At 39.0% G+C, this 25851-nt stretch overlaps 1 protein-coding gene across 1 annotated transcript; it reads right to left on the bottom strand.

The window, feature by feature from the left end:
• Positions 1 to 932: 932 nt before the first annotated feature.
• On the bottom strand, positions 933 to 25531 carry xpo6 (exportin 6). Its single transcript, XM_026916672.3, has 25 exons — positions 25047 to 25531; positions 24228 to 24318; positions 22735 to 22847; positions 22455 to 22652; positions 19165 to 19324; positions 18932 to 19009; positions 18284 to 18752; positions 18003 to 18129; positions 17805 to 17914; positions 16741 to 16849; positions 16498 to 16590; positions 16214 to 16283; positions 11859 to 12018; positions 9767 to 9859; positions 9383 to 9530; positions 7847 to 7993; positions 7506 to 7677; positions 6383 to 6538; positions 5096 to 5210; positions 4493 to 4571; positions 4195 to 4287; positions 3922 to 4083; positions 2870 to 2968; positions 2525 to 2755; positions 933 to 2012 (listed from the first exon to the last, which is right to left on the bottom strand). The coding sequence occupies exons 1-25, from the start codon at positions 25047 to 25049 to the stop codon at positions 1911 to 1913; spliced, it is 3378 nt and encodes a 1125-aa protein (XP_026772473.1). The 5' UTR covers positions 25050 to 25531; the 3' UTR covers positions 933 to 1910.
• Between the last annotated feature and the right edge of the window lie 320 nt (positions 25532 to 25851).

Here is a 25851-nt window from a genome sequence, read left to right on the forward strand (position 1 = left end):
TGGTGCATTTCTTCGTGATTTGCATTTAGGTTTAGAGAGGTGCCTCAGGTCTTACTGAATGGTTTAATACAGGAATGCAAACTCAAAAATACAAACTGAAAAAGGCTTTAAATCTTTAAAGACATCAAACTCAGCTCATGGCAACTAACTTGTTAGTTAAATCTTGTGTGTTAAATGAGGGGGGGAAAAAAAAAAAGCTAAATTCTGCAGTGCAATCTTGGTATGTTTGACAACATGCTTTCGTTTGAACCCTACGTTATATCACAAATCAGTTTTATTTTTATTATTATTATTTTTTTAATTAGCTGTTTTTTTTTTAATATCAAGAGTGAGTCAAATAAAAATGACAAATTAGAATTTAATCAATTTAGTTTTCTGCAGAAATCCAGGTACCCACTGAGCGCTGGTGCTGAACAAAATGGAAAGTATTTAAGACCATTATACACTTTTGTGACATATTTGTAATAAACACTGCAAAATAAGAAAAATTAAGGTTTTCATTTGACTCTCTTGTATTAGAGAGCCTTGAACTTTACTTAGTTTGAAAGAAGCTGAAACCATGGTTCATGCTTTCATAATATTACACTTATAGACGCTACACATACTTACTCATACTCAAACATTCAGCATACATTACACCTCTATTCCCAACTACTTCTTGGTTACCAGTTTCATAAAGAATCAAATACAAACTCCTGGTCCACTGGTGGTGCCTAAGACCAGACCGACATCAGGAGTCAGACCACTAACTGCCAGAGTCCCCAAACGCTGGAATACCATCCCATAGGACCTTTGTGACTTCCTGCTCCCATTTCTTCCCTAAGCATTAAACATGCTTTTGTATCCTACTAGACCTTTCCTGTCTTTTCTCCCATCAAGGGCAAAGTGGCTATTCAAAGTTTACAAAAAACAACAAAACATAATTAAAGCAATTAGTTTAGAATGTTATATTTGCACAGGTGGAGCTGTGGCTGAATGACAGCTGGCCAATATGGCAAAATCAACATGGCATTAAATTAAATTAAATTAAATTAAAAAAAAAGTTCTGACATCCCTTGATAGTCATTACACACATCAGATAGGAAAAACAAACAGAACTTTCGGATGAAGAGTAGATTATGTAAAACATAAAATCTTCCAAAATAATTTCCAATTATCACTGACTGAACTTTAATCTATATTCCGATTATTGTTATTATTATTATTGTTGTTGTTAAGAATTAACCACAAGATTTTAAGGAGTGACCAAATTAAAGAGCAGCAAATACACAGGTGTTTCTTTATAAAACTTTATTGAAGGTCTATCTCCTGAATCAGGATGGAATGATATGAAAGGAGTGAGAGTCCGTCTCCATGGGGATGAAGGCGTTAAAATCAAGCATTGGAGAAAACGAAATTCGGCGCTCTGAATCACAGCAGTCTGTTTTTAAAACCGTACTCACACGGTGTTAGTCACCAATCGATGATTAGTGACCCAATCAAGCGTCCATGTCAAACTGTGTACGCTCTGTTTAAATCAAAACTGTTCATCTCAACTGCAGCTGAGTGCTTTCAATGGCATTTTCCTTTTAAAAGAACAAGAATTCAAACCCCAAGCCACAGTGCTTACAAACCCCCTCCACTAGTGCTTAAACATGCACGTAACTTTAACTGGCACCAGCTCCAGTCTCCACTGCAGCAGTGGAACGTACACTTTGGCTCATGATCATTGGCAATGTGAACTTTTGCTGAAATAAACATAAAAAAAGCTAACAAACCCCACAACGGGTGTGGTTCTGATAACACGCCACTACCAAGAGATCATAGGCTGGGTTCTGGCAGAGGGCGTGGCTTGATCACTTGTGTGGAAGTGATCTGCTTCCTCGTGAAGACGAGACATGGTTTGGCTTTGCACTTAGCAGGGAACATCGCTATAATTTCAGCGTTCCTGGAGGCAAGCTTCCATTGCACAGTCTGTAAAAACGCAGATCATTCACCAATCGATACACTCCCTGAGAAAATGATGGCAGGTCCTAGGAAATGAAAGAGAGGATTACACATTATACAACACAAAAAGATTTACTGTGGAATGCCATGTCTAGAGTTCTTAAAGGGGTATGTGTGTGTGTGTGTGTGTGTGTGTGTGTGTGTGTGTGTGTGTGTGTGTGTGTGTGTGTGTGTGAGTGTGCACACGCATTTGTGTACAACGCAGAGTTTAAATTTTTATTAATGGTCCTAACTTTTGAAGCGATGCCATGGCTTTAGAGGAAATTCTTGTGTTAGGGGTGTTATGGCTTGAAATTCTCACAGTATTATAACCTAGTTTACACAGTCTCACAGTATAAATGCTATTAACTATTTGAAAACACACAAGCTGGTGGAGAAACCTAAATAAAAATTTTATTACAAAATTGGGGAGAAGAAAAAAAAAAAAAAAAAAAAAAAAAAAAAAAAAAAAAAACCTGTCCAATCATACACTGCAATTAACCACGACACAACAATGACCCTACTACGCATCTTCGAATAGACGAGCTAAAGTGCTTACCCTCTCTGGTGTGAAGTTGCGGGCGAGCGTTGTGCGTTGGTGAGGGTCGAGGCCTTGGCAGCCGTTGAGGAACTCTGGCAGGAAGGATGAATAAAAAGCTGGGAAATCTACAGCAGCCATGTTGTAGAGGGCCAGAGTGATGTCATCCTGCAAGAGGTCATGGCTCTTGTGCAGGAGAACTTGCAGCAGCACATTGATGAAATGGAAGAGCATGGAGTTCCTGAACAGCTTCTGAACACACACGAACGCGCACGCACACACACACACACACAAAATACACTGTGTGTAAGCAAAATAAACACACACACACGAACCAAATAGTCTGACAATTAGTACATCTCTCACCCTGTGGTACAGTTTGTGTTTTGTGTTAAGAATCTCCAGATAGCTCAGGTTCTGTTTGAAGATGTGGATATCTGGCTGCAGGAAGGACTGTCCAAATGCCTGTCAAACAAAAATCATACACAATTCAGGTCATTGCACAAAAACAGAATAATATACAGTACCCAGCATTTGCTTTGTCATGTTTCTCACCACTCTAGCAAATTCCAAAAAAAAAAAAAATACAGCGTGGGGAAAAAAAATATTTTGGCAATTTTCTCAATAGTAATCAACTCTGTAAGCTCTAGATCAGAGGTTCTTTCTGCAACTAGGAACTGTACAATAAAAGCACAGCACACATTATGTATTATTTTTAACAAATAGGTCCAATTTGACCTTATTTATAGGACTACTGTTTTGTTTTTTTTGTTTTTTTTTTGAGTTTTGAGGTTTGGACTAAACCAATTCAAGTGACCAGAAAAATAGGCCAGTAACTCCATAATAAATATATATAAGAGATTTGATAATGATATGTTGTGACATCCAGCACTGCAAACAAACAAACAAAAACAAACAAATAAGATCATAGACCCTTGGCTATGTGACACAGACTCCACAGGACCACTGCTCTAAATTAACTATCCATACTGACTAAAACAAACCACCAGAAATCTTTAAGCCACAAGAAATCCAAATCGATAGCTTAAATATGCTGAGTTGCCAGGTTGCTTGGTAATTTGACACAATTTGCATCATCTAACCTATCAATCAGTGATAAGATACCATGACGGAACCAGATTACGGAGTTTTCTCAGAGCAGAAATTAAAGGAACATTGCATGGTAGTATGGTGCTCTAGCACGAGTTGTTATTGGTATTGTTAACTGTACCAGCATGGAAGGTGTGTCAAATAGAGACGGCAGATCATCTTTGACCTTGCAGGATTTATGTTAATTGTCCTCTGGCCAGTTGGATATTTTTGGCTGTCGGACTGTTTTCCTGGCAGTTATTTTCCAGCATGCAGATTTCTGGGCCAGTTTGCATTAAAGCTCAGCTCAAAGTTTATGTGCAGCGTACCTGCATGGCAGCAATAAACTGGGCCTCGTTCTCCATGTGCTCGTCTGCTCCTGTTCTCTGAACACTGTTAAGGACTGAGGTCTTAAAGAAGAACCTCCAGTTCTGATGGAGAATTTGGAAGAGTAGCTCGAACATTTCAGCTTTCACGTCTGGACAGGAGCGCTGCGAAGCAAACACACAAAGCATGCACACTTCCAGCTTAAAGACTTGACTAGTCATTGTAAAATGATTCATTATAGATGGTTATTAGGGTTGCTTTCAAGTGGTTCTTACATCTGCCACTATAGGGTACACCTGCTCCATACAAAGGCTGAGGATGCTGGGTAACATAGGTTTAAAGGTCTGACCAGGCTCCTGAACCACAACCTGAACAAATACACACACACAGGATGCACACAGTAGATCAGTTACAGTTATATCTACTCATCTGGCAGAATAAATAAAATCTAAACATACAGCAAAGAAATTAAGAATTAAAAATCAAACACTGAACCTTAACTTCTGAACCACCAACTTATCTCACACACACACACACAAAAACCCCACAGTTGTGTACGTTACATTTTCATACCTGCAGAATCTTGAGGAACTTTTCAACAACTTTCGATCCAGCACTACCCTCCTGCAGGATGCTGACTGCCAGCTGCTCCCTAAAACATACGACATCAAATAAAAGCTGCAAGGTTGCACATGACCATTACTAATTGCCGCAAGAGGATCAAATCTTTCATGACATTCGCTAAAACTACACGGGCTCCAGTAAACCCTTTCAGGAAAGAAACAAGTTAATTCCTCTTATTAGTTATGTTATAACAGATATAAAGAGTCATAAGACTATTATCAGACATGAATGCCTCTCACTGTTACATTCAAAGTACAATGAATTAGAACAAGCAAACTGATAATAGATCTGTGATCTACTATCAGAGCTGCTGTTAATAGAATTAGAAAATTAACAAACACAACTGATATTTTGAATAGATTAATAATATTCATTTGTTCTGTGATCATTAGGGTCTCTGCCTCAACAACTGGTGACTGGATTATTAGTGTACATGTAGACACACTCAGTGATGTTAGACAAAACAATGACCTTTACAGTGATTGTCTTATTACTAAAGGCTGTACGTTCAGGGTTTTAGGGCTCTTTAAATGGTGGAATCATGTAGGTTACCTGGTGAACATGCTGAGGAAAGTCTGTATGATTTGTTCAGTGAATGTGACTCCCATCTGCACCCGAAGTGCCTGGAATAGTGTGAGGAAGAAACTCAGCATCTCATCTGTTACATCTGAGGGGGGGAGAAGAAAGAGAGAATGAGAGAGAGAGAGAGAGAGAGAGAGAGAGAACATAATAACAAACAATCTGAAATGTACCACAAATTAAAAAAAAAATAATAAAACCACCATTCAACATTATGTGAGCACAGTATCATGGACACTCCAGAAAACAGTTACCATAATTCTGCTCATCAGACAAGGGCATAAAAATATTAACGTTGGTACATTACCAAAGGGGTTCTCTGTTTGGGCTCAAAATTATAATTTTTCCTTTCATTCATCTCAAACTAATGCATGATAGTAATAGTGATAGTGATTTGATCAAACCTAGGACTTGGCAATATGACCAAAATATTATATCAATCTTTTTCATATTACAGTATGTGAGGATATTTTATTTCCCAAAGCAACCTGTATGAAAAAGTATGACTTAAGGAAAGCAACACTGGCTGTGGATTTTAGTGACGTAGTTCTGCATTTTCAAATATTCTCTCTATTCGCTCAGTTGGCTAGTTCTTAAAAGATTGCTTATATATATATATCCATTATTTGCAGTAAAATATTGTTTGCATACCTTACATATATTTTTCTGAGCAATGTTGTAAACATACATGCTTTGGTGGTACTTCCAGGTATACAGGCTTGTTTTTAAGTAGTGCTAAATAACAGTGTAAAAGTCAACATAGACTGAGATTTTTTTTTTAAACGTTTTATCTATTCGAGTGTGGACAATGGCATCATGTCAGAGTCCACCGTGCTGAAGACACATATTTACACATAGTAAGTGTTTACATTTACTGCAGGCTTATTATTTTGCAGTTGTCATATGTTAACATTTACATATTCAAAGGCAAAACAAAACCACATTTGAATGCTAAAGATCAACTTTGGCATATGTCTAATATCTAATGCAACACTTTTTGGCCATGATGTGTTGCTGTATGTACAAACATGGGTCTGTGTAAATGCATGTAATTTATACCATATATACCATTTACACCAACATTTAAAACATATTACATTATTACAGTTTTTTCTAGGAGTAGATTTAGATGGCATCATACATGCATAACAGTCTCTCACACCTCTGGAAAAGAACGCTCCCAATTTCACAAGTTTTGCAAGTATGAGTTAGCATGGACATTATTCTACAATGAGTGTAGTTGAGAACAGCGTCTCTTACCAGGCTGCTGAATGTACAGTGGGAACAGAGCCAGAGTGACCTGCACAGACTCCTGCAGGCTCTGGTAACATATCTGACGAGACTTTGTGGCTTCTCCTGATATGCTGTCCACTAGATCCCTCAGCACACACAGGGTCTGCTGCAGCACCACTTTACCTGAAGAAAAAAAAAAAAAAATGAAAAGAAAAACAAACATAGCAGAGCAACCGTCAAATGGCTTAATTAATTACAATATAAGTTCTTGGCCACCGACAAATTTAATTTGGATGCATTAACCTTCCACAAGCCCATGCTTACACATCCATTTACAGAGGGGAAAACTGGCAAAGAGACAGCAACTCCAGGCTCTTCTTTAGTGATTCCTCAACATAGGGTCATGACATGAAATTCTCATCCTTCCACATGCCTTAATTTATTTACTCAGCTTTAAGGGGAAAAAAAAAAACCTTGCAACAAACCCCTGGGCCAACAGCCAAAAACTAAAGTTGGAAAAATAACAGAACTTGTGGGATTACTGTGAATCCAGTTTTTCATCATAAGCACACGCGCACACACAACGTGCGCACCACCACTTTATCAGGTTTATAGTTGACTGATCAGTTTTTCTCCTTTGCTGATGAGGCTACTCCTGGGTAAAGATGTTTTTTCCTCTGCGTGTTGAAAAACAAGAATTGGCCCAAATTCTAGTTCTATCTGGAATCTATCTGGAATGAAATTTTCTTCGAAAGTGGGCTCGACAGTAAAAGTAACCGCACTGTCATTACAGCTTGCAACGACACCATTGTTAAACAAGGAAGAAGCACTTAGTTTAGCACTGTTTGGCCAGTTTGCTGAATATCTCAGATTGGCTGCAACAAAATTACTGATTAGAAAGTTTAAAATAACTTGTGGGAAAAATCCACACCATGATGAAGAGTATTTTAATTTTAACCCATACTGTTGAAAGTATAAGAAATATAACACGACGTTACCAGTGCACTAAAAATCTCCATTAACTCAATCAGAAAACCAAAGACCTGCTACTCATACTGAGCTAAGGACCAGTGAATAAAATATTCATATTTTGTGCAGTGAGAAAGATCTTCGTAATCCATTTGAAGGACATGAGCGTGACTGCACTCACTGTTGGGATGGTGGTTTGGTGGGCGGGGCAGCAGGCGGTACTGATGTGTGATGGTGCTGATTAGACGGGCATGACTGGTTGATCGACTTGGCCATTGCTGTTCTGCCTCTGGTAGACTTGGCCATGGTAAAAGAAGCATGTTTGACAAAGCCCTGCACACCAGCACATGAGCCTAGAACACACACATACATTACAAAATAAACAAGTGCGCACACACAACCTGTATGTGAAAAAATACCTATTAACGAGAAAGCTTAAAATGTGTTACAGAACTTAAAATGTGTATGCTGTATTTAAATGCAGTTCAAAAAACCCCCATAAACACACACACACACACACACCTCCTGAGGCAGCCTGTGATTGTGGTTTTCTGTGATGAGATTGAAGACATTCTGTACCGCAGATAATGACACCATGAACACAGGTCGCACTGTTGTTGCCATGGATACCAGGAGATGGCAAGCAGATAATAGCAATTTCTCAGGAACCTGCAGCACAACATTAAGACGGGTGTCATATCTACACATGCATAACAGCATTGTTAACAAAAAAATCCTAGCAGACAGACAGAAAATGAAAATGAATTTTACCACACAAAAAAACCTCTCATGTCAGTGGATGTGCTCTGCAATCTGCAGAAATGTTTGGATTTCTAAGCAAGCAGCTGAGAGTCTAAGCTTTACACAACTGGTAGAAATTTAACATAAGTGCATGTCAGATCTACAGTCTGCTCCACGTCCATTTTATTCTGCACACAATAATAAGCTTTAGTGAAAGATATTTACTGTTGATCATCTGAATTACTTGTAGATAGCTGATTATCCAAACATTAGTACAGTATTAAAAGGTCTTTACACTTTTACTACTGACATTGTCTGCCCAAAGAGCAATATAAACTATTAAATGACGACAGGGTATTTCCTACAATGCATTTTTTTTTTGGAACAATTATAGAACAATTGCTCTATCAATAACAAATTGGAATAAGTAGTTAGGTTTTTTTAAAAAAAAAAAAAAAAAAAAAGTTGGTCTCCCACTTAGATCCAGCCAGACTTTTTTGAGAGCATGTAGATCATGTAGATCACACAATGCCAATAATGTTTATGGATCAAAAACAGGCTCATTATTATTTTCGAGAAATGGTAGGGATAAAGTCAGCTAGCTTTTTTCCCCCCAGTTGTGAGACACTTAAAAATAAATAAATAATAAAAAAATAATAATTATAAAAAAAAAAAAAAAAAAAAGGCAAGGCAAATATCTGGCATGACCACTGCTAATTAGCAGCTCCTCCATTTTTTATTTATTTATTTTTTAAATAAAGGGGATCACAGACCCACCCACTGGTTTTCTTTTGGCTCCCATGGCCGAGGCTCATGAGCTCGCAGGTGAAGTCAGCACAAAGCTAAAGCTATTTGCTCAGTCACGAATGTCACCTTTACCTCCTGCGTTCCTCCTTCCCCTTCAGTAATTTAGCTTTTCCACTAGACAAATTTTACTGGCGTTTGGCCTGACCACTGCTTTAGCTGAAAAAGCAAATAGTTGTGTCTCCTGTATCGCTGTAGCAAGTGGTCCAAAATTGTAAATGCTACGGCTAATCCATAGAAGTTGGCACCCTTGTATCTAGGCAGCAGATTTAGTGTAGAGAGGTGAATAATTGGCTTAACAGGAGATTCCAGGTTAATGTTAGTTTAATTCCAGTTCACATTAGTAGAGGATGAAGTTTCTGATCTGAAACATAAGCGTTAGCTGACTTGGCAGAGTATAAAAACATAGTTATGTGGTCTGATTGATTGGTCACATTCAGGTCTTTACTTATTGCCTGTATTAGACTTAACTTACTCTTTGCTAGATAAAGTCATTTTTGGCAAGAATATTACCTTTGCGTTAATGAGGGGCGTCGTGGCGGCCATGCATGATGTGATGAGGTCAACGAATTGCGATTGATCCTGCTGCCGCTGTACTTCACTGCAGAACTGTGCCAGCCAGTGAGAATACGCCTGCAGTGCAGCCAAAGACTGGGCATGGCTGCAAAGAGGTCACAATGTAAGAAAACTAGGAAAACACGAGTGCAAAGCCTCGTAATGTAGATCACAAGGTATATATATAAATCACAGACGTTTTCCAAGAACACACACGAGGTTCAGTGGTAAATGTGGAGGTTAAAAAATCTGGCAGTAGCAGCTATGGCCTGTTTGAAATTTGTGCTAGACTACAGCAAATTTGTATTATACATATTGTGATTGTTATTTGTGTACACTTACACATCTATAAGGTCAGGTTTAAGAACTGAAGGGACAGCCATTTCCACATCATACAGGCTGATCTGAGAGCCATAACAAGTGACCTCCACAAGCCTGACAGGGAGAGAAAGAAGACAAACATCAACAGAAAGCCAATGACAAATATATCTGCTTAGTGCACAGTTCCCGACATAATAACTTTCATTTTCTGAAATTTATGTTAATCATCTGCCATGGGGTTGATATATTTCTTTGCTTTAAACTGGTTTGTTGTTGCTCTCATTGACATTTACACAAAAGCCCTGGTCCAAGTTTCCCCATGTGCTCAAGTCAAGCTGCGAGACCTAGTGGACACCCCCAGTTGGCTACTTCACTCTGCACTGACACTAATTAAACCAATGAAAGCATGGACAAATGAGCACTCATGCCAGACGGCTGAGGCATTGCTGGAGTCAGTAACTCTGCACTAATGTATTGCCTTAACACGACTATATGCAAATTTTTTTGCAGCAAGTAGCACTGGTGTTAGAGAATATATTTAAAAAAATCAATGTGTTAATAAATTTGACAACTTGGCAATGCAGAAGGCCAAGACAAAGCCTACGCCAATATTACTACGGAATTTTGATCTGCTTCACTGTTTTGGACTTTGTTGTCTTTTCTTTTTTTTTTCCACGGGCTCTCGCCAAACCTTGCTATTAAAGATAAATTGATTCAATACAGACTATTTGATTCAGTACTATGAGTCCACAGGAGCTTGAAATGCTGGATCTTTATAGAGTTATACACATTTTCTAACCCAATCAACTGATATTTCTTGCCATACATGTGTCATTATATTGACTACACCTCTATGTGTTACAGAAATATAAGGCTAATTGTGTTAGTACTGGCACTAATAGAACTTGTGCGTTTTCTCTTACACACACTCTGCTTGCTGATAAGGTGATAAAGCCAATTCTGTTATTGCATGAGGAGTATATGAAAATGGTAGTTGTAACAACAGCATTCTTGGAGGTTTTTCCTCCAATGATGCTTTTCATGCTTGCTAAATATTTAGGACAACATTCTGAGGAAGCTTGGGGAGTGAGTGGTCATACGTAAGGCCAAGGTTAAGTTCAAATAGCTGATCGTAAGTCTGATCAAGCTGAAATTGGATATACTGCTTCTACGTGCCAATCGCTGTGTTGACATTTAACAGCGACTTGGTCAATTAAAAAAAATCATGGCTTCCATCAGCCAGTCAGCTTTCAGCAGGCATTTCGAAACTTGAACAGTATGTTCATCTGTAGACTATTTAGTGCTTTGTGTAACTTGGCATGTATAACTTGCTAAAAGGGTGCCTGTTGGGCATGTCATGATCAGCAGCAGCATTCTCCAAGTTCTCAGGTTCTTGTGGAACTTTCTTAAAATCTTTAAATCTCTTTTTCATTGCAATATAAAGCCATGACTGTGTTTAACCATCTGAGCTACAGCCCCTGTGAGAATCTTACATTATTCTGTAGTCAGAAGCAAAGGAGCTAATGAACACTGCTAAATGGTTACTGCTGCTGTTAATAAAAAAAAAAAAGAAATGTTACATGTTTGAGCTGACTTTTCTGTTTTATTACTGGAAATAAACTGTGGCAAATACTAGTGATTCTTTAGGCTTTGATCTTGTTATTACAAGTGTGGACAGTGAGACAGTCTCTCTTCCCTCCATCATAGACATTTTCAAAACACGCTGCATCTGCAGCATTGTGGAGGACCCCACACACCCCTCACACAATCTCTTCACCCCCCTGACTTCTGGCAAAAGGTACCAAATCATGGCCAGGCTGTGTGACAGTTTCTTCCCCCAAGCCATCAGACTCCTCAATACTCAGAGACTGGACTGACAACAAACATGCGCACACACACACGCACACGCACACTCAGACGAACACCATCCCACTCTCTTTGCAATTTCTGCACATTTCTGTATTGACTACATGCATTTTTGCTGCTACTGTATTTATAAAAGCACTGTATTTAAATTTTTGCCTAAATAATGGATATCAGAATTTTCTATTAAAATGACCAACTTATTATGAGTTATGTGAAAAACTTGAGCTTTTAGAAACGGGTAACAGACCTCTGGACAATAGCCAGGGCATCGTTGAAGCGAGCAGTAAAGACATCTCCGGTGAAAAACTCAGCCAAACGCCCTACGGCCTGCAGCAGGGAGCTCAAATCTCTCAGCGCACAGTGCAGCTTCCTACAGTCAGCTTCTGCTGTGATGTTCAGCCTGCGATCTACACACAAACAGACACAGGAAAGTTAACAGTGAAGTGAAACACACACTCAACAAAAGAGAACAAACATAAGCAAAAAGACCACATTGCACTCGCACATACAGAAGCTGTAAACACACCCCACCAAAAAAATAAAAAATACCAACGTGCATTAACGCATGCACTACCAAGAAACATGAATTCACTACCATAGTGCTTCTCTGCACTGGATAGGAGTGGTGTTTGCTGCTCAGGGAATGTCATATTATTCTTCTGGGAAGCAGGCCTTTTAAATCGTGCAAGACAGTATTTGGAAACTCAAATTTTCAAAGGTGCTAACGCCCTCATGCAGAGTTTGCACAGACAGACCTGCTGTTTGTGACTTACTAAACTCTCCTCACTGATGAGTACGCAGCCAAAAATCATAAGCTTTGAGACCCTGATAGCAGAGTGGGTTTGTTGTCCAGGTAGTTCTGTGGACTTTGTTAGCTTTTACTGTGATAGAAATTAATATTTCAGTTGAGTGCAAATGTTTGCATACCCTTAGTACAAAATGAAATTCATAGAAACAAGATATTTAGAGTGTTAGGTTTCTGAGTTGTTCATTAATCATCACAAGTTTAAAAAAAAAAAAAAAAAAAAAAAAAAAAAAAAAAAAAAAAAGCAAAACTTTAAGATTAAGATAGCAATACTGAGAAATATCACTTCCTGAATATAATATACTGCAAATTTTTTTTCTGAACAGCTTCAGTTTTATATTAATATTTGCCTACAGTCCATAGCTCACACATTCTTCCTGATGCATCTGTTGTAACTCTTGTCAGACCAATCTCTGCACACTTTCTGTTACATATGTTGTACCTCTCTCCAGTCACGTACACTTTCTCCTTAAAGTCAGGTCTTTGAGTTATGCTGTCTTGCTGCAACCTTTGCTAGTTTTTCCTTTTTTCATCTAGAGCCAGTGTGTCACTCTTACAACAAATCTGCTCAGTAGCTGTTTTTCAAAAATCTATATGTGATTTTGGGGGTTGACAGGTTGTAAACGGTATCAGTGAACCGAAAGCAGGACATGAAGAAACGGCTCTTTGACCACAGACCTGTCTGTAAAGAGGAAAAAACATACTTCTACAGAGTTTAGTGCCTAGTTAGTCATCAAGGCCTGAAATCAACCACAGATTTATGTAACTTCACTACTGAAATTTCATAAAAATGTGAAACTAAGGGGCAGGCTAACCACACTGCAGAAAGTTCAGGGTACTGATACTACTTTCTGTATTACTAGTTTACTTCTGCTTACGCAGCTGCCTGGCAACAAGAGGAGTACACAAATTTGATTTGATCTACCAAATCTAATCCGCTAAAATAGTAAAGGCTTTGACAGAATGTGAGTTTTTTTCTTTCTGTTCAGGAAAAACTAGAGAGGTACTAAGCTACTTGGACATATCAAGGTGAGGGTCATGTCTGTGATTCACAAAATATGCCCAATCAGTAGCAGGATTAGGTGAGAATGATAATTAATTAATAAACCAAATAGTGAGGTCTAGTGAAACCTAGTGATTTTTAAACTAGATTTATTTTTTGTTTCTAATATCTGTCAATGCGTTATTGTTTTCAGTATCGGTCAGGAGGGCTATACGATTCTTGGTTTAGAACTGAAATCTCAGTTCTCTCTCAGAATTCTTTAACCAATTTTGTAAGGAATAAAATGTAAAGTTATTAAAATTTTTATATTACTGAAGCAGACTGTGGTAGCTAAATTTTTCTAGTGGATGCTTATGAATCACAACTCATCTGCATTTTGGCTGATGACCTGTGCATAAATGTTTGTTATTTAGTACACAATTCTGATCACATAAGGATGCCAAGAGCAGAGTTAACAGGAAACCAGTAATATTAATGGCTGGTTAAATAATTTGTCATGGCAGTGCTTCTGTTGTTCTGCTGAGAGCAGCTCATAAGCCACTTGTGGGTGAAAATTGGAGAAATGTGTTCTATGCATATTGAGTCACTAATCTGGAGCGTAACAGCATGTGCAGCCGTGACTCACTCGCCCCATTCATTCATTTTATACATTTACTCCCAGTCTGTTTAGTACTTGGGAAATTAATATTTAATAAATAATATTACATATTTGTTTAGGACAAATTTGTTTCTTCTCATTACAAGCAAACATTTGGGTCATTTTAAAATTCACTCATGGTTTTCCCATGTTGTTTCTGCACTTGTTCTTCCGTAGACTAGCTACGCTTCAGTTTTGTGCATGAGGTCATAGGGTACAATTCATACAGTCACAGCGTATAAGTTAGAAAAGTAGCGTACTGTTATGTTGTAGTTGCCCGAGTGCAAATGCTGCAGAATCAACACTGTTCTTTTCATATGCTGTTGTTCACCACTACGCCAGTAGCTGAATCGCATGTGTTACTTTAAACCAGCTGCAAAACTTGTGCAATGCAAAGGTTAGACACTTACAATAGCACTTCACAGCTTACCAGTCATGATGATGTCACCAAAATCACCCAGTAGTTTCAACAACCAGTGACTCAGGACCCATCCAAGTGAGAGAGCTAAACTTCTTACACAACGGGCCTCATTTATACGAACGGGTGTATGTGTGACTCGTTTGTATGAGTGCATAAACGAGAAATTTAGTAATTTAGTAGAGAAAATCTTGTAAATTCAAAAAAAAAAAAAAAAAAAACTTTCATATCCTACTCCTGAGTGTGTGTAAATTTACGCATAAGACGAATAACGTAAACCTCAGCATAATGATTGCCTTCAAATGATATAATCTGCATGGATTACTGCACGTTTATATATGGAATATTCTACTGAGTTTAAATTGCTTACTTTTATTACATTTACAGCATTTAGCAGACGCCATTATCCAGAGCGACTTACAGAAGCATTCTGGAGTCTCTAGCAAAAACACGTACTCATTCTAGTTCACCAGGACTAAGAATACCTTCAAGAATATTTTGTGAAAACGAGTCATTTTATGTTATTGGCGTTAATTAAAAAAATATTTTTAAAAACAATGAAGAAAGAAAGTGACCAACGCAAACCCATAAATTATGATAAATAAAACTAATCACTCAGTTATGACCATAAAAAAAAAAAAAAAAAAAAAAATTACTCTGAAAGCACTAAGCCTTTTAACAAAGAACTGTTCAAGACAATGAATGCAGAACCTCTATGTATTGTGAGCAGTTGTTTTTACTTAGTACATATAGTTTTACTTAGTGCACTGTTGGTTTCTATTTTCGTTTTTAAAGAAACTTATTTAGTTTTTAACTTTCAGTTTAGTGACTTTAGTTCTGGAGACAAATTAGAAGTTGTAGAGCTATTTTTGAGAACTGGGCACTCACTGTTCCTACCGGCTTAAGTTTTGTCACATAAATGTTGCATAGAAAAAACAAGCTACTTTTTCCCCATCAGATCATTTTGGAGGTATTTCTATATTTAGTTTCACTGTAGTTTTGCATTTCATTTTAATATATTACTTTAGTTGTTAATATGATTAATTGAGACTTATTAATCAGCTAGCCACTCAAAAAATATTTTAAGAAAAATGTGCTTTCGCACAGCCTTAATAAACAGCTGCCCATGCCTGAATGTCTGAATTATGCATCAATAAAGGATAAACGGGAAGACAGGACTAGCAGCAAACATGCCTGCTTCAGCTAATCCTAATAACATATTAGGTTTTTTCCTCTAATATACACCCTTTCATTACTTTAGGTGACTGAAAACACCTGTGAAGGAAAGATTACACCCAATCTTAATTACAGAGTTAAAACACTAGGTGGCAGCATATTGAAAGTGCAAAAGAATGAAATATGATTAGAGCATGTAACCATTATTCAACTTAATTTAGAAAAATGCTCTGAGGGAAAGCAGTTAAAGTTACCAGTACAGCGAGAAGCTTTCTAAATATATTATATTAAGGTAATATAACTCCTTACTTAAATGAGGCTATTGAAAAAACACTCAGTCTAGCATTCTGATTTGTTATTGGCCAAATGTAATATTGAACAATAGCCATGTTTTGTACTTTTCTTTTCTTTTTCTTTTTTGTTTAAAGACATGATGGTGTTGACGGCACATAGTGACGTTAGATGTAAAACAAACAAACTTGACTCTCAAACTTCTACGTTTGCTGTTGACATTTGAGCAGAGTATGCATGCAACATTTTGTGAAGAGATGAACAAGGCTCACTTGTTCTTGTTGTAACGATGAACTGCTGCAGCCCAAGGTAAACCTCCAAATCCTCCTGAAGCACTGGGAACTAAAACACACAAAGATATTCTTTACCATGATGCACATGATGAATATGCTAAGAGCAGTGATGGACGTAGTGTCCTGATGCGCACCATGTTTTCATGTGATTCACTGGGTTATAATTAGACTTAATTATAAGTCTATTTACCAAATTAGACTTGCTAAAATGCTTTGTGAAAAGAAAAAAAAAATGAATATAGTATATAGCTACACACACTTACCAGAATGGAGAAGGTCTGAGATGGGAGCAGCTCCATCACCTTGGCAACCACCTCCAAACTCTGGCGCAAATATCGCTGCCACTCAGTTTGTTGCTATAGCAACCAAAGATAGAATGTTCAGTCCGAAAATACAACCCACCAACATCATTCCTCAAGTACACTGGAAAAAATCTAAAGAAGCACTGCAGAGACACTGAAAAGATACACACTACAAAACAGACAATGTCTGTGTATGTGTCTTACATCATCATCTAGAGTCTCATCGTCCAGCTCCTCCAGCTGACTCTGGTTCAACCTGAACTGAATACGGTTCAGGACCTCTCTGAGCAGCATCACTAAAGCATCCTTATACCTGTAAACAACCAATATTAAAATCAACATACCTGCTTATCTGAAGAAACAGAACCATCAACACTGCATAATCAGCAAAACTTAAATATCAAAAATGGCTCCAGTGTTTGTTAAAGATAACCAGATTCATTAAAATTAGTCTTGCAAGCCAGACTTCTAGTATTTGCTTTGTCACTAAATGTAGCCAAGAGCTGGCTAATTTCAGAAGAAGAGGTAGTTTGATATTTGATATGGCATTGCAAACACACAACCATATCTCCTCATCATTTACTTTAAACAAAACTAAAAGCTAAACACTTTTTTTTTTTAATCCAGTGACCATATCTTGCTCTGAAAAGCTCAGTGTCATGGTGTTCAAAAGCGGTTTTCCTTCTGGAAACTGGTTTATGTAAATGTGTATACATGGAAAGGTGGAGAACTAATTATATTGCAACCATCAAGGTCCTGAAGCTTGTGGCCAGAAAAGTGTACAAAAGACATCAGATGCCTGTTGGGCAATGGAGCTATGACTAAATAAAACAAGCCTTTCCAACCAAGGTGAATTTGAGTCACAAAGTACATCAATCTCAACACTGTAGTTCGTGAACATAGGCGCAGTAGTAGTGAATTTTGTCCACAAAGAAAAACTGTGCCATATGGTCACTGAGGTTTAGGGAACTGTAATAGCAGACGTGGTGGAAATTAGAGAACTCATGGTAGGCAAATATCTAGAAGGCTGTCGATATGTTTCCTGTCATGCCTACACCAAGTGAGATTTAATTATCTGAAAAGGAAGGAAGTATGATTGTGGAAACTTAAGTTGACAGCCAAAGTTGTCCGAATTGGAAATATGCGCTTAGTTAAGTGAATTCTGTGTGGAAAGCTGTGTGTTGGACGACGTGATTTCCTGGGTTGCAATTTGTATTTGAAGCTTTGCATTGACTTTCAAACCAATCAAGGGTTACAGAAACACACACCTGTTTAAGTCACTATCTCTGTCGGCCAGTCGGCTCCTGATTTTGGTGGTTAGGTAGTCCAGGAATATACTCCATATATCCAAGCAAGCCAAGTAGCCCTCATGGGTTGGCTATAAATATCAAATGCAGAATACTCAGACACTGATTGGAAAGAGAGAGTGGTGGTGTAGGGAAGAGAATTGGTGTGGATGTTTTTACCTGGTTGAAGGTGTACTTAAAGAGTAAAGCCAGAAACTCCACCAGAGGAAACTGAGCGTTGGACTCGATCCTCCTTAGATGGACACTTACAAAGAGTCGCAGAAAATCTGTGAACTTCTCCAAATAACTGAACCAGGGCAGTAGTTAAAGTGGAAGAGAAAGAAAAAGTAAGAAAATGGGGGAAGTCATCACCGGACTGTGTGTGGTCAGTTCTCGGCTCTGCAGCTTATTAGTTTGTATATGCAAGTGTGCATTTTCATTTTTTTTGCCTGTGCCCTTACCTTTCATCCAACTCCTGCAGTCTGTTTTTGACTGTGTGTATGTTGGTGTGTGAGTTTGTGAGTCTCTGTAGGAGGTAAAAAGTCTGCTGAAACATGCGGAGCAGAAACTCCTCAAAGTCCAGTGGCACGCAGTTTTTACACATCAGCTCGTTAATGCAGTTCATAGCCATGATGCCTAACTGGGCCCGCTTGGCGTGATCCACCATGTGTCCTGTCCTTCCCTGGCTCCCATTGGCTAAGAGGCTGCCGGGGGCAGAGTCTCCATTGGAAGTGGGTGGAGGCTTGGTTTTGATTGGCAGCTGGCAGCCGAAGCGAGCGAAGTGGAAGATGGAGGCCAGGAGGGCTGGTGTGATGGAGGAGGACAGAGGGATCCAGCTGAAGAGATGAGCCAAGCACTCCAGAGCCAGCAGACACAACGTGCTACTCTCTGACTCCAGCCCCAGCGGAGTGGCATCGCCCGTCAGTACACCTAATGAAGCGAGACGCGTCATAAATGACCCCCACAAAAAAACAAACTCAAATTCCCCAGATTTCGCTAGTGCATGCGTGCTGGGTAAGGGGATTTTGGTCAAATTCTTGCAAATGCTCCAGGGAATCAAATGCAGTAAAACCCAAAGCCAGAAGAAGAAAGCACAACACATGACTCACCCGTCTCTCTTGATGTAGGTGATGGCGGAGGCGTCGTTACCGATACACTGTGTTTATCCCAAACAGTTTCCAGAATACCTGAATACCAAAAATACAAAAGATCAACAATTTATCATCTCGCACACACTCAAACACACTCAAACCCAAAACCGTAAGTTCTGGCAATTTCTCTGAGCCATGTCAAAAACAAAGAGGAGTTAAACTGAACAGAGGAGTGTGTCTGTGGGTCTCACCAGTCAGTAGGTTTAATACAGTGGGTATCTGTTCCAGTAGGAGTTTTTTCAGCTCCTCTTTTCTAGCAACGCTCAAATCTTCCCTCGGACACACCAACTCTTCTGACGTCATCTTCAATAGAACCAAACCCAGGGGTGCCAGAGTAGGGGACTGCACCAACTAGCGCGCGCACGCGCACACACACACACACACACACACACACACACACACATTTAATTTACTTTAACTGATGGAAACACTGTGTTAGTGTAACCCAGCCACTGGAAGTGTACTCTCAGTGCCGGGCCCCAGGCCTGGATAAAATTGGGGAGGGTTGCATCAGGAAGGGCATTCTGCGTAAATCCTGTGCCAAAATTGAAACATGTTGAATTGAAACAATGATCTGCTGTGGCAAGCCCTAACAGAAGCAGCCGAAAGAACAACAACAAAAACCGTGTTAATGTCATGTATTTTAGCGTGTGATGCTGACTGGCATCAGTGGATGAAACTGTAATACAACACAAATCCAATCCCATCCAGTGTATTAGGACAATATCAGCCCTTGATACTGACACTCACTCTCCTCCACACGTAGTACTAGAAATGAATATAACAGCACAGGAAATACATAAGTGTAGAAAATATGTCACTTTGCTGGAAACAGTTTAAGAGAAATGACTCACAAAAGTTAAAGCTACACACAAACCATCCAGAAAAACTGTGTCTTAACAGCCAGTTCTTGAGTTGAGTCATCTGGGTCTGCAAACTTTAAGAGCAAAGCCTGTTTTGAACATTTCCATTTTGATACCGTATTTCTTTACCGGCTGATATCTACTGCCTGTAAACTTGGTTTGTTTCTCATGACTGTGAACAGACTGCTACTGTGGTGCTTATGAGCATGCACTGATCAGCTTTTTTCATGTTCTGATAAGAAATTGCAGTGGGACAAATGTATTTTAATATTGTTTAAAAAAAAAAAAACTAAAAAAAAAAAACAAGATAAGGTTTAAAAAAAAAAACAAAAAAAAAAAAACACAATATTATGTTTCTTCCCTTTTCGTGCACAATCAACACTGTTAAACTGGACCAGGGAGGAACTGAAGGTGTGTAAGCAGAAAATTGAGGGATATTCAACAACCTGCACTAAAGAAATGGTCTGAGGAAATCAGAGGAGACAATAATAATAAAAGTTACTTCTCCAGTTTGTCACTTCACCACATTTTAACTAATTCGCATACAATTTTAAATTCAATTCAGTTTTATTTGTATGATACTTTACAGAAAAACTTGATAGAAAAACAAGTCTAAACCTAGATTCCTAATTAGCAAAACAGAGGAAACAGTGACAAAGAAGAACACTATGAGAAGATATGAGGAAGAGAGCTCGAGATGAAACAGAATAAAAAAAAAAAAAAAAAAAAAAAAAAAAAAAAAAAAAGGGATCTTATCTTCTTGTGTGATTTAGATCAATACAGTCATACAATCTCTTGCTGCTGATCCCAGAATTTCCCTCTATATCATGAACATAGTAAATGAAACCTCTCTCTTCCTAGTGTGAATGCAGGGCAGGGGGGTAAACAAAAAAAAGTTAAGTGCTTTCCAACACTCTAAGGGAAGCAAACGAGTATATGAATTCCCAGGGAGTGGATGACTGTGTACTCATATTATATACCACATACCTGCATGTTCCTGATTCTGAAGACTGACTGTCATCTGTGCATGCTATTTGCTCAACCCAGTAAAAACCATTCTAAAGTTTTGATTTTACAAAAGTATTGCCACAATAGCCAGTGACATTTGCTCCGATTATACTATATCACCAGACCTGCCAACCTTTACACGTGTTGTATAGAAGCTCAGCAATTTGACATCGGGGTACAAGGTATCACTCAAAAATATGCCAAAAGAGCAGTCTTTTTCTCCCCAATAAAATGGGAGATGAGCCAACTGACATATGAATCTGGAATGATTTATGCAGGTGTTTTGAACTTGCCAATACTAACTGACACTACCAAGAAGTCAAAAGTGTTTTCGACTTATCCAATATTAGACAAGTATAGAGTAAACCTGTTATATATATATATATATATACACATATATATATATACATTATATATATATATATATATATATATATATATATATATATATATATATATATATATATACACATTATATATATATATATATATATATATATATATATATATATATATATATATATATATACATTATATATATATACACATTATATATATATATATATATATATATATATATACACACACACACACACATACCAGAAAATGGTCAAAAACAGCAATTTTGCCTTTCAGGCAAATGAGAAAAAAGGGTGAAATTTTTACCTGCAAGGATTAAAGGTCTACAGTAATTTGAAAGTGATTAAATGTGTTTTGTTTTCTCTCCTGCACCAGTCAGCACTCTGACACATTCAGACACTTTGAGCAACAGATTAACAGTGAAACATTGTTTTTTTTTTTTTTTTTGTTTAAAAAAAAAAAAAAAAAAAAAAAAAAAAATTTACTGCACATTACTGCAAAATCACCATTCAGCTGAATTTTCACAACTGCCACTGCTGGCAAGCAGTTCTTACATCTGCTAATATTATTGTGCCATCCCCTACTCTCATGAAAAGGTGGAAATACACTATACGGCCAAAAGTTTGTGGACACCTGACCATCACACCCATATGAGGGTTTTCCACTGTTGCTACAAAGTTGGAAGCACACAATTGTATAGAATGTCTTTATATGCCGTAGCATTACAACCTCCCTTCACAGGAACTAAGGGGCATAAACATGACGGCGTCTGCCAAATGCCATAAATGTAAATGTAACTCAAGTGTCCTGCACAGAGTCCTGACCTCAACCCCATTGAACACCCTTGGGATGAACTGGAACACTGAATACACCCCAGGCCTCCTCACTTGACATCAGTGCCTGACCTCACTAATGTTCTTGAGGCTGAATGAGCACAAATCCCCACAGCCACGCTCCAAAATCTAGTGGAAAACATTCCCAGAAGAGGGAACGTTACTATAACAGCAAAGGGGGACAAAATCTGGAATGAGATGTTCAAGAAGCACATGTGTGTGATGGTGAGGTGTTCACATACCTTTGGCCATATTGTGTAAAATTGTTTAACTACCTAAATATTCAGGTAGATATTTAAAAACGGAGAAAAAGGGAACTGCGATGAGACTAACTCAGAAGTAAGCTAAGAGAAATGTGATATTTCCTTCTAAATCTACAACTGCAGTTCTCCAAATACACATGCATATTTCAGGTACCTGTAAAGTATTGCTAAAGAAGTCATGGTAGAACATTGGCCAATCCTGGCGTCCGATGTCCACGATGACTTTACAGAGCTTATTTCTGATGAAGAAGGGCAACAGAGCATGCTGGGACAGCAACAACTTTGGCAAGCAGCTACGAAGCTCTGCTTTATCCTCACTGGCTACACCGACCCACATTTTGTTGACCAGGTTCTAAAAATGAATATCAGGGTTAGTATACGGTAGCTATACATCAAGTCTTACAATGTATGTCAATGTGTGTGTGTAAACTCACCTCAAATACTGTAAGACTATACATCATGACATATTCATTTCTGCTATTGGAGAGGAAGTAGAGGCAGTGTCTCCAGGAGCCCGGCTGGCCAGCAAAACTATTCAGCAGTTCCTCTACAAAGTACAGCACAAATGTTTACACCATTAAAAAACACCATTTTAATAATAGTGGCAAGTTCAATATCGAAATTATAATTTCATACGCAATCTAAGTTAAGCTGCATTTCAAGTAAGTGAAAATTTTGCACATCACAAATGCACCCCGTGACTTTTGAGAGTGCAAAAAACACATACGTATCAAAAGTTCTGACACAAAGGTTCCTCACAGGCGGTTAGTGACTTCTTGGTCAGTCATATTTGCATGAAGTGCTGTTAACAACCACATGTGGTTTTGTCAAATGCACTACACTCAAACACTGAAGAGAACTTTGTTTGAGTGGTAAATAATAAATGTCAATCACAAACAATGAAATCTAATGTATAAAGTGCACATTTACCAGTAGTATAAATGGTGTGATGTTTGGATGGTTCTCTTTTTCCTACAACTGACTTATGGCACCTGTATCACTGTCAGATACAATGCTAGGCCCTCGGATTCTGCCTTATCGGTAAGTTCCAAGTAGGAAACCTAACTATCCTATCTAAAATAGAATGCAGATCAGTAAAAGAAGCAGCTCACGATCGTCTCAATGACGAGTCCTGGTACACATCTATTTTGCCCACCACGCACAATAACACTGACAACACCTAACCATCCCTGGCCAGGAATCCGAAAGTCCTGCTCTCTGGGTGAGAGGGAGCCGACATATCCCCGGGGAAACAACTGAGGATGTTGTCTCAGGATAGACTGCCACCCAGGTGTTCCACTTCACATATGGAATAGGCTGATGTGCTCGATATATATTGTCCAAGCGGCTGGTTTTGCCACAGGGCATTAGGTATGAGGTTGGCGTTCCCCTCTCTCGTCACAGGGATCAGGAAGCTCCTCCAAGCTCTTTCAGCTGCACTCTGAGGTTGCACAAGCGGCTGCTCAAGTTGATACACTGGCTGGCTTTATTTGTCTCTGTTAGCCTTTACTAACTAGTGGATAAATTGGGTGTGAATTACCAAAGACTAAATTGAAAGACAAACTGAAACTAAATAGGGTGAAATAAATATAAACAGATAAATAAAGCGGGCTGCCCAGTGGTGCAGTCTCCTGTTTGATCCTGGAGCTTGTGTTACTATCTGGGTGGCGTTTCTCTGCACATTTTTCATGCATTCGGTGTCTTCCCTGTGTCTGCATGGGTTTCGATTGGGTACTCTGCTTTCCTCCCATCTCCCAAAAACATGCCAGCAGGCATGAACGAGCGTTTGAATGCACATGTGGATGGTGTGCCGTGATGTCCCATCCAGGATGTATTCCTTCCTTACACCCAGTGTTCCTGGGACACTACGCTGATCAGGATGACGTGATTGCTAAAGATAAAAAAAAAAAAATAAAGAAATACTCACCAATCTCTCTCTTGCGATCATTAGTAGTGCAGCTGTGGAAAAACTCAGTCATAAGACTTTCTAGTGCTTGCAACGAGGCCTCCTCTGACGCCTGTGAACACAGCAAAGATAGCCAGATATGTCAAAGGTGCAGGCAGACTGCTTTCCCTGCCTTTAGTCTACAGATTAAACACAAACTACACTTTCTGTCTTCATGTTTTTCCTCAGAAATGTGCCTCTTTTTATAGTTCACACGGTATTTGCCTGGGCCTGTTTGTAAAAGTACGAAGGAGGAAGAGAATTTGAGGAAGAGGTCGAGGAGCCATACTGAGGCTGAATTCTTTGTATGAGTCACGACACGTCGCGCGCTGCATCGTGTTCATACCGCGCACCGAGGCGGAGGCACGCGACGCTTCCAACGGACTCCAGTGGCCGTTAAGTCGCCGTTCAAATACTGACCGTTATTTAGCTGAACTAGCACAGACGCTGAATTGTAACTTTAACGGAGTATTCTGCTACACAATTAGCACACAGTTTCGAAAAACAACCCATAACTATAACCTTACCCATACCCATACCCAGAGGCAGGTAACTATCCGTCCCTCAGACTCTGTCATTTACACGGAAGCACTAAATCAGGATAGGAGACAATATTGAGGCGATACTGTAAAAACAAGGAAGCGCCATAAAAGAACGTTACTCCAAGCCTCAGATACAAACGGAAAGAGCTATATGACTTGTTTGTTTTGTGTCACCACAGTTAACACTAACTGTGAACTGTAAACTAGCTGAGGGGAGAAAAATCCCAAAGCATTTGGATGTGAAAGAATGTCGACTCACCATGTCCGGTCTCTGTTCTCTCCGGCTGCTGCGTTTCTGAGGCTACAGTCTGAATATGTGCTGGCTCATACTGCCCGACTTTCACCGGGCAAATCTCTCACCATCTATAATAAACCCCGAGACACGCCATCGCGATGATGTTTACCACAGACCCGGGGCCTGGCTCAGTCCCTGCGCTCGCTAAGGCGACACTTGTTATTGTTGATCCTGCTGCAATACGGGGGCTGTGAGGAGTGACAACCACCCGCCTCCCGGATGCAGGTCAACACGCGCGTGCAAAATCGCCAAACAGCCTTATCGTACCGCTAGATACAAAATCTGCGTTGTGATATTAAAATAGCACTCGGCCCCGTTTTTTCAGCGCGACAGAAAGTAACTGGGCCACTCCTGTAGTTTGTAGAATAGCTCTTTTTTTCGTGCAGGCCTCGTAGCTTCCTCTCTCCGCATGAGCGCCCCTCCCCACCGGAAGTGAAATCTTAATCTTGGGCCGGATGAAACCGGCCGCATCAAGACGTGTGACAAAATCAGACGCCCTGGAAGTGTACATAACATGAACACTAAAAGCACTTAGCCACTTAGAAGTTTAACCAGGGAGAGCTCGAATAAACAGCCCAAAGTTGCAGTTTATAAAGACAATGTGTACAGTAGGACTGTGACAAACTTTCCAACACTAAAATATAAATAAATAATATAAATTCTGTTTTATTAGCAATAAAACAGACTTCCCAGATAGCTAAATGACACTGGCCTCCTCATGAAGTGTGCCTTTCAGTGTTGGACCAGTGTTCACAAAGTAGATTTAAAA

The sequence above is a fragment of the Pangasianodon hypophthalmus genome, chromosome 13 (assembly GCF_027358585.1).
Source record: "Pangasianodon hypophthalmus isolate fPanHyp1 chromosome 13, fPanHyp1.pri, whole genome shotgun sequence".
Lineage (NCBI taxonomy): Eukaryota > Metazoa > Chordata > Actinopteri > Siluriformes > Pangasiidae > Pangasianodon > Pangasianodon hypophthalmus.